Genomic DNA, 12,615 nt, shown 5'->3' with positions numbered 1-12,615 from the left:
TCACCACTACAAAATGGTGACACATTCGAACAACTTCTACTTACATATAGTTGTTAGGACTAATGATCGTAGTTAAATCTACAGTCTGCTTCTTAGATCTTCACTGATTTCCATTAACTTTTCCATTGCACTGAGTATTGGTCAGTCCAAGAGTGCTGTAGAACAAATCCTTTTTATGCTGTCAAAGACAAACTACCATTTGTAGTCAATCATGCTCACAAAGAGAAGTTAATAAGCCTCGGGCTTGTCAAGGTAAAATACAGCATCACCCAATTCTTGTTCTTTAACCTCCTAAGACCCGAACTTTTCCACAGCATGCATTTTTAATTTCACTTTTTGGGCTGATTGAGACCTGATCAATGTAAAAACAAAGAATTACCAGATTTTTTTTTTTTAACCTAATTTTTGTTTCTAAGAAAAATGAGAGCCACATATAAGGACATTCATTTAAAATTTCGATACAACAGTAGCAGTATAATGTCCTCATAAGTGGATATCAGGCCCTTGTAGATTAAAATTGAGTATTTTGGTCTAAATAACCCAAAATGTGATGTCCACATATGTGGACGCCAGGTCCTAGGGGGTTAAACTCAAGAAAGAATGTCTTTAATGCTATACAATTATTTCTGTTCAAAGAACTCATTATCTCACTTTATTCATGTAAATTTGACTGTCTCTGCTGAGTGCTGAGTCAAGCTCTAGCCTATTAGCAATTTACACACTGGCAGCATGTGTGCTGAGTCTTTCTATTCTGAATTTGTGAAACAGCTCAGACTCAAAATAATCTCAGAATTTATCAGAAATTTTAGTTGTTCTCCTAGTTTTTGTCCTTTTTCTTCCGACCTACACAAACCCACATACACGTTACGTTCTTCAGACCTGACATTGAATGCTCAGTGGACTAACACACCATGTAAAAAACACTCACGTCACCCACCCTGTGTATGCGTAGACATTTTGGCTAAGGTTATACATCTTGGCCTTTTTGTGCCACCATAGGATTCACTTCTTGTAGTCCACCTTCTTTCTGCTTAGTATAAACTGACATCAACAGTGTAACTTATAGCTGTTTGTTGCCAAATGGCACCAGTGAGAGCTCTTGTACTTGGGCTATAGTCTCACTTCTCTCCGTGTCTTCATTTTTCACTTTAACAGTCATTATAACATTCTGTCACTGAAATACTCAACAGTGCCAATGAACATTTTGGCTTTGAGTTTGAATTTCAAAAGAGTTGCTCTGGCATTTTTCATCATATGTGCTTAAAAATGGAACAACAGGAAGCAGAAAAAAAACCCAGCATCCATGTGAAGTGGTAACAAAGCTCAGCATGTCAGTTAAAGAGGGAAAATGTGCCTGTTAACAGGACTTTACTCAGAGCCAGTAAGCCAGAATCAGATTGACAGATGGTCACAAACCCCCGCTCTATAACTGCGTTTGAAAAAATAGTGTGGTTTGGCCCTGGGACAGCTCTTCTTGTCATTCTTGTTCTTCTCTTTTCAATCTCGAACCCAAAAAACTTCCCCACTGTGTCATTTTCAACTTTCGCTCAGTTTTTTTCTTCCATCTAAACATATTTTCTTCCTTTATTTTCCCTTCACGTTTTTTTTACCTTAAAAAAAAAGCTCAATAATTCAGCTGTGCATTACTAACACAATTCATTACCCCACAACTAATTTTCCATAGGCTGCATCTTGTTTAAATGCAAACTGTAAATCAATAATTGGCATGCCTCCAAATACATTATATTTAAGACCATTCTGTAGTTGAACATCAGTCATTTGAGGAATTGGCTGTGGTTTGTGTGGGGGTAGGCATTGTTAATATAGCCTCGCTGCCATTTGAAGGTATCAGGTGATTTGTATTCCTCTGCTGAATGGTTCCGTTGTGAGTTAAACTGAAGCATAGTTCACCTTCAGTAATCTTGACTAAAAAGGCAACTTATCTGTTTTGGTTCTTTGGTTTCCTGTGTTGTTATAATAGACTATTAGAGAAACACCCTGGAAGTGAGGCTGCCATCAGCAAAATGTTCAAAGAACATTACATACCTGATTGTGTGAATCATTATCTTTGCATTGAAGATGCTGTTTCTCCATCTCATTTTCTATCCTGCCACTTAGTTCTCTCTGTATGCATTCTGCTCTCATTTTTTGTGTCATTGATTTCATTATCACTTTTGCTCTTTCTATTTTGCCTTTAGTGTTTTTTAGTTTTGTCAGAAGAGCGTTTCCACATGTAATTGGGATTTGAGATTTGAGGCAAAAAGGCAGGAAAGAACTATGGCTTTATGGATAGTGATTTGTGTTGTTGTCTGACTTTGTTACTGATTGAAATATCTCAATGAGTATTTGAATGAATTGTCATGAAATTTGTGTCCTTCTCATGATGAAATGCAATAACTTTACTTTCATTTATTACCCTGCTTATGCTATTGATATGTCATCTGCCCCACCTGTGTTTTTTATGTTAACCCTTTAAAGCCTGAACTATTAAATAATTACCAGAAATTTATTTTTTAAATGAAGTGTTTATTGAATCTTCTGACGAATTAAAATATAATTATTAAATATTAATTTATATATATGAGTTTTAATTTGTACCTTACAGTATTTGCTACATCTGGAATTTTTAAAAATGTATTGTTCAGTTTATTTAGGTTTTAAGGGGAGAAACTTAATCACGCTGATGACTTAGGTTTATCAAATGTGATACAGTAGTCGTTTAAACCAATCAAACTAGTGCTTGCAGATTAGCATCTCAAAGCCCTGCTGTGCTCCAACAAAATATCTACTGTATGTTAACCCCAGTTCAATCATTACACAATTTCCCCAACTCTCTTGATTTTTTTCAGCTGTGCATGTTTGCTCATACTTCTGCCAAAAAACGTCTTTATTAGGAACAAAGACTGTTGATATAAAAACAAACCCATATCACCATGGGAACTTCCTCCACCACTGCTTTTCATCCCAAATGACCTGGACAGAGATGAGGGCCCAGCTGACTCTGGTAAAGTAAAGCTTTGACTGATTGAAGCGGAGTCTGTGGATATTTGCAGCTGGATTTGTTACCGTGTTCCAGATGGACACCGAGGAGATGAAACTGTGTTGGTCTCTATTTGATCGATAGAAGAGGGCTATTAAACATTCAATTGTGAAATTTCAGTGTGTGCTGGATACTTGACTTAAGACGCCTCACTTTGTGTTTCTTCCTTCACGCGTTCATCTGTGTCATTCTCTTTATTCTCTTTCCATTAGAGGTTTGGCCCTGTGAATGAAGTGTCGCCCCCTGTTGGTACATATAATGACCCGCGCTGTGCCCTGGAGCTGCTGAAGAGGACCTCAGGAATAAAGAAAAGTCCATTTGGTGTCACTGCACCTCGCTTCTCTTCTAACCACAGAAAAGGCACCACACCAGGTCAGTATGTCTTTTTGTTGTGTGTGCGTATGTCTGTGTGTACTTGAATGCACAGGCAGTGATTTTCCTCTGACCGGTAGAATGTAGTTTAGCAGATATCTAGTAATCAATTGTTGCTCCAAACTGTGGGTTTCTTGCTTTGCACAGATTTTGAAACATAGATCTTTCTCTTAGTTAATAGCTGAGGCTTTTCAGTTAATATTCATACCATGTCAAACATGACTTGCACTTGATTGCTGCCTTTTAATGTTAGAGGACAGTATTTATTAGCCTTTGATGCTTTTTTAAACAAGCCATGTTCTCTGAAAGATCAGAGTTTAACCTGACATGGCCATTATACTCAATTTAACAAGTAATAATTAAGAATAAGTACAACTTTGCAGCTTGTGTTAACATTTTGAAAAGAAATGAAAGTGACGTGACTTATGTGTGTGTGTGTGTGTGTGTGTGTGTGTGTGTGTGTGTGTGTGTGTGTGTGTGAGAGAGAGAGAGCACGCTGTGTTGTCCCATGAGTGAACCCTTATTTATAGAGGTATGATTAATTTCTGATGTCTGCTTGCATTAAGCCTTTGAAATACAACACAAGGAATAATAAAACTAGTGCCTCGTCTATTTCGGCATTGCTACCTATATTACTTTGAACAGCAGTCATTTATGTAAAAACAACCCTTAGACTTTACGAGCACACCAACATTAAATCTATTTCTGTACTTTCTTTTCCAAACATCTCTCTGCAGTCTGTGGAGCAGAACTGACAGATGTGATGCATCACATGATTGATTTTAAGAAGCTGCCTTAATTTTTTTATGGTTCTGATGATTCACTTTATACAGATAGTTTAGTTATATTTTATTGCTTTTTTAAAAGTTTTTGGCAAAGTCTTAGTTTTATTTTAGCTTGAGAAAAATGGAGAAAATGCTAATGTTTTTCACTTGTGCTACCTTGAATATTTGAATATTGCTGCATTTTGTCATGTGTGTCTGTTAACAAATTCTGCATAACAAATATGTATTTTCTTAGGTTAAAGTGCAAAGGACCATTTGTTCGTTCTTCAGTTTTTTTTTTTGAAGTACATCTGTAAACACAACATATTGCAGAGGAGACAGATGTTAGAAAAGCAGTAAAATGCCTCCGTATGAAAGTTATTGTAGCACAGGTGTAGCACAGATGTCACTTCCCAGTCAGCACAACATGAATGCTACACACCCTGCCAAATGTGCCACTAAGCCAAAGTTACACCTCTGCAACATGTGTCTAATAGCTGTGCCTGAATGGCAAGATTTGCATCATCGTAGTTGTTTCAGATAAAACTAACAAGTGCTGGTTTTGAGGGAAAGTAGAACAACAACCAATTACGATGTAGTCCTGAACTGCTTTATTTAAGGTCAGGTGTGTAAAAATGCACAGTGAACACCTCTGTCTGTCCAGGTCCAGGTTCCTACAATGTCTTTGAGCATGGCTTAGCCCGGGAAAGTTTTAAAAAGGCGTTTTTTTCTCAAACCAAGACGGGAGGCTTTGGCTCTTCTTCTCAACGCAGCTCCCTTTTCTACAAAAAGGAATCTGTCGAGACCCCGAGTCCAGCACAGTATGAGGTAGGACAGATTAGTAGTAAGTCATGAATTTTTCACAGTGTTATTCATCACATCATTTAGAGATTAGTCCCAGATTCGTCAATATGTTTGTCAATATTTTTTGATTTAAAAAAATCTCCTAAAAAGTTTAAGCTTGATTAGAGTCTTGCATGTACGTTGCATGTTCATATTGTCACGTGTATGGGCACATTAATGTCATTGTCATATGTTTTGCATATAGAAGGAAAAGAAGACAGAGGAGAGCTACAAACAGCAGCACACAGCGGCTTTTAAATCGGTCACAGAGCGTCTGGCTTCACCACTGCTGGCTAAAGTAAGTTTCTTTTTCTCTCCTCTTTCTCTGAGTTTGTCTCCCAGTTTCTCGTTTAAAATGGAGCACTGTAACAAAAAAAAAAAAAAAAATTTCCCCCAGGGATCAATAAAGTATTCTGATTCTGATTCTGATTCTCCCACAGTTGTTGTTGTTGGACAATTTTCCATCCAGAGATCAAGTTTATGTTGCAAATCTTCTCAAACCTACTTAACAGAAGAGCCGAAATGAAGTAAAACAGTAGAGCGTGCCAAGGTTTTAGTTTCATAAATGGGCCATCACAGCAGTCCATTTTCTCAGATTGTCTTCTTTTCTTTTCCTTTTTCCTCCTAATGCTCATTTAAGCTGAAGAAAACAGGTCACATCTGTGATAATTATTTTCTTGCTCCTCTCCTCTGGGATGTCACTTTTCCTGTGAACATCCTCCTTTTGTTCTCTTCCACTTTGCTTAATACAAAATCTGTCATATATTTACATACCAAACTCTTTCCACTTCTCAGTGTTACTTTGATTATTTTTCAAAGCAGTTATTTATTTTATTTATGATCAAACAGTTTTGTGTGTGACTCAAAATTAGAACAAGAGGAAGCTATGTTTTTAGGCTTAATTGTATGATTCAATATTAAATACTTTGATGTTATTGTCTTCAAACTGTTGTTTTTCTAGATGCCATTATAAGGATATTATTCTTGAATTTAAAGATTTCTACAGCAACTGGTTATCTTAAAGTGTTTAATAATTCATCTCAACCCCAGAAATTTTGGTGTTTATGTTAACTTTTGCTTTCTTACTCTGCGGGTCCCGAGTTAAACCTTTCTCAGCTTTAAGGCAAGCGATTAGAGCAGCTATGAATAAAACGCAGGACACTGTTAAGTGATATACCCTAACATACATTAGAGTTAGGTAACTGGAGGCTGGAATCTAGGCTAGCAACAAACCACCAGCGACAGAGCAGTAGGGCTGCCACGATTTGTCGACTAGTCACGATTACGTCGACTATCAAAATCGTCGACGACTGATTTAATAGTCGATGCGTCGTTTGAAGCTTTGTAAGATCCCAAAAGACGCAGGAATAAGTAGCAGGATTTAAGAGTGTAATAACGGACTGAAACAGAAGATGGCAGCACTGCATGTACAAGGATGCCAGCTGCTGTTAAACCCCGAAGAAGAAGAAGAAGAAGAAGCAGCTGTGTCCCAGAATTCATAGCGCGGCCCAGCTCAGTTTCCAACAATGGCGGCAGCTAGTTAGTTTTAATATTACTCTTATTATTCTTTCTGGGTCACAAAATAAACGTTTAACATATTTTCAGGCGAGAATGTAGCTGTGTAAACCTCAAATATCGGCTCAGTTTATCAGGACACCACATATTTTCAAAAGCGCTCCGACGTTTCGGAGACCTCTGTTACCCACTAGCTCGATAGCTAGCCGGGGGCTAGGTCACTAGCGCGGTGAGAACACCGGACTCCCGGCAAATTGTTTTCAAACCCACCGCCGTCTTTCGCTACTCAGGTTAAATATATATGAGTCACTTAGATAAATTAAAAATGTTGTTGTTTGGCTTTTTTTTTTTTTTTTTTTAGTATTTTATTTGTTCCTGAGTAAATCGGTTTGTCTGAGATTAAAGTTATAGTTTTTACACAGCTGAATAAACGTCAAGCAGACAGCTGATTATCAGAAGTGTGAGATGCTGGAGAATATACTCCAGTGTCCTGTTATATTTTAGATAGCAAGGAGTTTATTAAACTTCACCGAAACAATCTGCAAATTTCATTAAAATTGAATAAACTATCATCTTGTCTTTATTTTTAGTTAGCACCTTAAAAGCTTAAAGCTGTAAGCTAATGATAGTTATATAAGAGCATATGCTGCATGGTGCAATAAGCTGTAGTTTTACGTCCAGTGGATGATGATCTGATTAGTCGACTAATCGCATAAATAATCGGTGACTAGTCGACTATCAAAATAATCGTTTGTGGCAGCCCTACAGAGCAGTATGCGATCAGAAAACCTACTTGTTATTGGAAGGTGCTGGTAGGGCAACTTGAAAAAGTGTGGTCCAAATTGGAAACAGATTTTGGCTTTGTCTTCAAAGTGAAAGTTGCGTTACACTTTTCAGAGTTTTACTGCTGCTCACTGAGTAGTTCATGAGCATTTGCAGACAAGTTGAGATCCTCCATGCACAGAAGCATTGCAGGTAACCATGGGAACCTTCCACACTCCAAAACAATCACAAGGAAGGTTTTGGTGTAGGTTTGTGTATCTCATTTTGAGCATTTTTCTCTAGTTGTTCTCTGGTTTGGAGGGGGCCATGGACTGACCTTTATGCACAGGTAGTGTGCATAAAGGTACTGTCATCAAACCCCAGCAATGTATATTCACCAACCAGTTGGCAAATATATACATTTTTCCCTGGTAACTGATGGGTATGAGAGGTCGCTGGCCGGGTTCTAGGTCCGTGTAACAGGGTGGCATCATGATTTAATCTTTAATATCTTTAATTTTTCAGTGTCAAAATGTTGGTTTATATTCTTTTGTTTTTAAAGTTGAGAGATCAGGACTTTTTTCATACTGGGTCCTCAGTGTGTAAATATTCACAGATGTGAAGTCCTGCAAGAGTGAATCAATTTACTGCTCAACACAAGATGATAACTACACAGCCAAAGGAAACTGCACACACACTGTAAATTGAAGGACTTATTTATTCCTGGGTGGTATATTTCATGCTTAAATCTAATATTACATTTGATAAAAAATTATAATAAATCCCACGTCTTTGCAGATTTTCATCTAAACAAACAGACAACTGGCAAAAAGTAACTGTTTCGAATGTGAAGCAGTATTTCTTTGCCCTGTATGAGACATGCCAATATTTACTTGCATATAAATAATGCAAATGTGAAATTGCTGGATGTGAGGGATTGAATTTTATTAACTCGAGCACTGAAAAATTGTGAACATGTGAATTTCTGCCTGAGCTACAGTGAATATTAAAGATGCAGAATTTGTACTTTCAAGTACCCTTCTGGGTACCAGCTGCTGTTTACTCTGATTAACTCTGAAGGTTAGAAGCGTTATCTTCATCTTGAGGCAAAGGTCCCCAGAGCTGATTTTAACACTGCAAACTGGTGCTCTCTACAAAGACAATGTTTAAAGGGTAATTTTGCACATGGCATCGTGGGCAAAGATCTGTAGGTACATACTGTAACTCTAGCATCACTGGATTCAATTGATCTTGTGAGATTCATGTGCATCTCTCTCTGCATATCACTCTCACAGGATGTTTCAAAGAAAAAATCTATTTCTGGCAAGTAATCTTGAACATGCCTTGACATGTCCACTTGTTTGCACTTCTCAGCAACTCTAATTAAATTGGTGCGATATCAGCAGTGTTATTATTTATAGACACTCAACAAACTACACAATATGGGTACGTGTGTACATGCAGGCACTCAACAATTCTTTCTTATTTTAACTGCATGCTCCTTTATGACTTTTTTCTATTGTGTGTGTGTGCGCGACAGCGAGTGGTGGCACAGTGATGTGACAGACTGACTGGCAGAGTGCGCAGCTTTTCCTCACAGTGTGAATGTGCCTGAATTTTTCAGTGTTTTTCAGGAGTGAGAATGAACTTATTTAGACTTCAAGATGCTGCTTTGTAATATTTCGGTTCAATCTGACTTCACACTCTGCTGTCGCAGATTTTTCATATTCGAAATCATGGCTGTGCACTTACTGTATGTACATCAAAGAAGCTGATTAAAAGCTTTCTGCCTATATACATATTCATTTTCTATGTTTGTGTGTGTATATAGGTGACAAATGAAATTCCTACTTTTTGTTGTCAGTTTTAATGTGCTGCATTATTGTGGTGTTTATTTATTATATCCCATTTGGTTACTATACTATATCAATAGTTAAAACGATAGGAAACTCAGACAGTTTAAGTCCCTTTGAAGTTAAATATTAAAAAATAATGATAATGGTATTTCCCAAGTTAGATGACGTTGAAGTCCCAGTGGTTTTCCATCCCCTCTGCACAAACCAAAAATGCTTTACAGTCACTGGTCGTGACACATAACCTTAATGGGTTTTGTTCTTGCTGTATGTTCAGAGAGGGATTTACACCGTGGACACCAGCTGGATGCCATTAACTACCTGTTAGGACATTAAACCAGCAGGACTCTGGGGACAAAGGAGCAGGGCTTAGGAACCGCGATATTGCATAAGTAGCTCAACTTTAGAAATTGACATGTGCGAGAAATGAAAATATTATCAAATGCGTCTCCATTTGCGACTTAGCATACTAATATCACACATCGGCAATCTCCAGTGAAAAAATTCTCTTGCTCTGCCATGTAGTGAGATCAGAGATCATTGTCATTTGGGCAAAAGATGTTAACTTAATTGTGTTTCATGGTGCTATGAGCTGCACAGCAGAAAAATAATGTCATAAAACTATCTGCGTAGTGCAAAACATTATTTTTGCTGGCCTCATGAGTTGTACTGTGTGCCTGCCACTAAAATGCCATCAGGCAAAACAGGGCATTTGTTAAAGCTTTTATTCTCATTGTATTTTTTTATGGCAGTTTGGCAAAAAATGCAGTAAGCACGCTGTATATATTTATACATTTTTACATTGTTTATGCATTCAGATAATGCAGATCTGTCAGATTTTATTGCATATCACAAATGAGCTCAAGTGAGAGTGTTGGGACTAATTAGAAAACTGCGAGCGATCCATCAAGAATTGTGGTGCTGATCACCTCTTTATTAGTCTCTACCTCATATATCTGTCTGCAGCGTTTGCTATTTTTCATGACAATGGCTCAGTTGAGTTTTCTGTCAAGCTGCAGTATATTGTGCTGATGGATGATCTGACTCACTTAGAATCCTTAGTTTGCTAAATTCCAATGCAGTAGAAAACTTGACAGCATACTACACAGAATCTGCATAATGTTCAGATTTTGACATTGTCATGTGCTAATAGTTTTTGATCAGGATTGGATGTCTGCAAGTTGAAATGATCAGCAGGAGGATTTCATTACATGCTGGAGACATGAGCTGATTAAATATTTAACAACGGCTTTAACTTGGTTCAGTTCCCAGTCGCAGTACCTCCAGCTTGGTTGTGTGTTCACGCAAACATAATTGGTCATGTTTGCAGGTGGGAGGCTGTTGAAGTCGAGGTGAAAAGAAGCAGTTGGTGGCACATGTCTCAGAGGTAGCACATGCCCGTCTGCATCTCTCCTCAGGCAAACAGCATTAACAGAGACGAGGACTGCAGCACAGAGGATTTTGTACATTCCAAATTGGGCTAGGGGAAAAACACAAACAAAAAATCAAAACATCATTCTCAAAATAGCAGAAAAAAACAGCTTTCATTTACAATATCGCCACCCTGTTTTCCTCGCTTACACCTGTCTGTGGTTTTGTTTATAGGGGAATAGCACCTTCAAATTGTCCGTGGTGGGGACGATCTGAGGCTAAGTGTAGTTGCTGCACACAGAGCCCCCTTTATGACCATTTAATGAAAAATCACCTGGGGACATCTTAGCTGTAACAGTTAGCCACATGCTGTGCTTCAGCCAAGGCTGTATCCCTGGTAACGGTCCCCCACTGGGATGGATATTAAAAGAGTCTAATCAGAAAGCAATCACGAACATGAGAAGGCAAAAAAGCAGGAAAAAAGAATAAAGGCAAAAAGTGTGTCTTTATTATCTCTTTTATGTGTGGGAGTTTATGTCTTCTGTACTTTGACTTAAAAGCTTCAATTAGTATTAAAGGTCAACATTTTGCTAGAGAATTTATTCACATTTCATGGCTTTTGAAATCAGAAATATAAAAGATACACCATGTCAGTTGAAATGATAGAAGCTGCTTTTGTGCAGTGCATTAAACACACATCCAGGAGACCTGTTATCTAACTTGTCTTTGCTATTACTGGGTGACTTTTATTTTTCTGATCATTTATTTTAAAGAGGTTTTTTTGTTTACTGGCGAGTTCCACATTATTTGAGAGGAGTCTATTATTAAGTTTCCTCTCAGTGAATTTCAAATTAGTTTTCTAAAGATTTAATGACTAAACAGTTCCTAAATAGCCACTCACTTGCCACTTTGTTAGGTCATCTGTGTAACTGCTTGGCTGAGACAACGTGCTGATGTTCAAAGTGAATATCAGAATGAGGAAGAAAAATTCATTTAAGTGAGTTTGAACAGGGCATTGTTGTTGGTGTCAGAAGACTTGGTCTGAGTATTTCAGAAACTGTTGATCTGCTGGGATTTTCCCAGACAACCATGTCTAGGGTTTACTTTTACACCCTAGACATGTCCATCACTTTATCACCACTGTGTACCTATTTGTGATGGCTACTTCCATGTCCCAAAGCTCAAATCATCTCAAACTGGTTTCTTGAACATGACAATGAGTTAACTGTGCTCAAATGGCCTCACCAGTCACCAGATTTTGATCCAACAGAGATTGGGTTGTGGTGGTACAGGAAATTCGCAACATGGATGTGCAGCTGACAAATCTGCAGCGACTGTGTGATGTTGCCATGTCAATATGAAGCACAGAGGATTGTTTCCAGCATCTTAGTGAATCTATGTCAGAAAAAAAATAGTTTTCAAGAGAGAAGTGGATTCAACCTGGGACTAGCAAGGTGTACCTAACAAAGTGGCTGATAAGTGTATACTGTGTAACAAGTACTGCATAATTTAATAGGAAGATTTTGAGGAGTCTTATCTGGTGGTGGATTTCTTAAATTTCTGACAATTTAAATCAAACACAACATGACTTGTTCAAATACTTGAAGCTATGTCAGATCTGCACTTTACCCACAGGTCTGGATCTGATAGGGGCTGATTACCTGTCTGGGGAGAAGAAAGACTCACACCTTGTTGGGAAATGGCAGATATGAAAGGAGAGATGATTATGAGTATAGAGCACAGCTTAAATGAGTGTTTGCTTTTCTCTCCCACTTTAATCCAGAGCGTTTTCCAGTATCATTTCCCTTGATCCCCAAACCTTCTTTCTTCACTTCTGGACTGGTCTCCCTACATCTCCCCCCCTTTCATCACTGTTTTCTTTCACCTCATATACCTCTTTTCACATTCTCTCCTCCTCCTGTCCAACCCTTCCTGACACTGGCCTTTCTCCCTCAAAGGTCATGGGATACCCTCAGGCAGTGCTGGCAGAGAATAAGTGTAGAATTTAATTTGGACCTATGTTTCAACCTGAGGCAGTGGAATTCCTCCCTTTTCTATAAGTCAGTGAAGTATTGCCTTGTCCCTTGAAGTGACA

At 38.1% G+C, this 12,615-nt stretch overlaps 1 protein-coding gene across 4 annotated transcripts in view; it reads left to right on the top strand.

Annotated features, from left to right (window-relative positions):
- stpg2 (sperm-tail PG-rich repeat containing 2) overlaps window positions 1-12,615 on the top strand; it is a 61,162-nt gene that overhangs the window by 18,737 nt on the left and 29,810 nt on the right. For 3 of the 4 annotated variants that reach the window (XM_026187195.1, XM_026187196.1, XM_026187197.1), the window contains exons 9-11: window positions 3,253-3,412; window positions 4,841-5,004; window positions 5,225-5,317. In XM_026187195.1, the coding sequence (XP_026042980.1) occupies window positions 3,253-3,412; window positions 4,841-5,004; window positions 5,225-5,317 (417 nt within the window). Of the gene's footprint in view, window positions 1-3,252; window positions 3,413-4,840; window positions 5,005-5,224; window positions 5,318-5,459; window positions 5,793-12,615 lie in introns of those variants that run through there. The other variant, XM_026187198.1, reaches the window with a different exon arrangement.

Source organism: Astatotilapia calliptera, chromosome 12, assembly GCF_900246225.1.
Source record: "Astatotilapia calliptera chromosome 12, fAstCal1.2, whole genome shotgun sequence".
Lineage (NCBI taxonomy): Eukaryota > Metazoa > Chordata > Actinopteri > Cichliformes > Cichlidae > Astatotilapia > Astatotilapia calliptera.
Note: the sequence above shows the minus strand (reverse complement) of the source record. Positions and strands in the feature narration are given on the sequence as shown.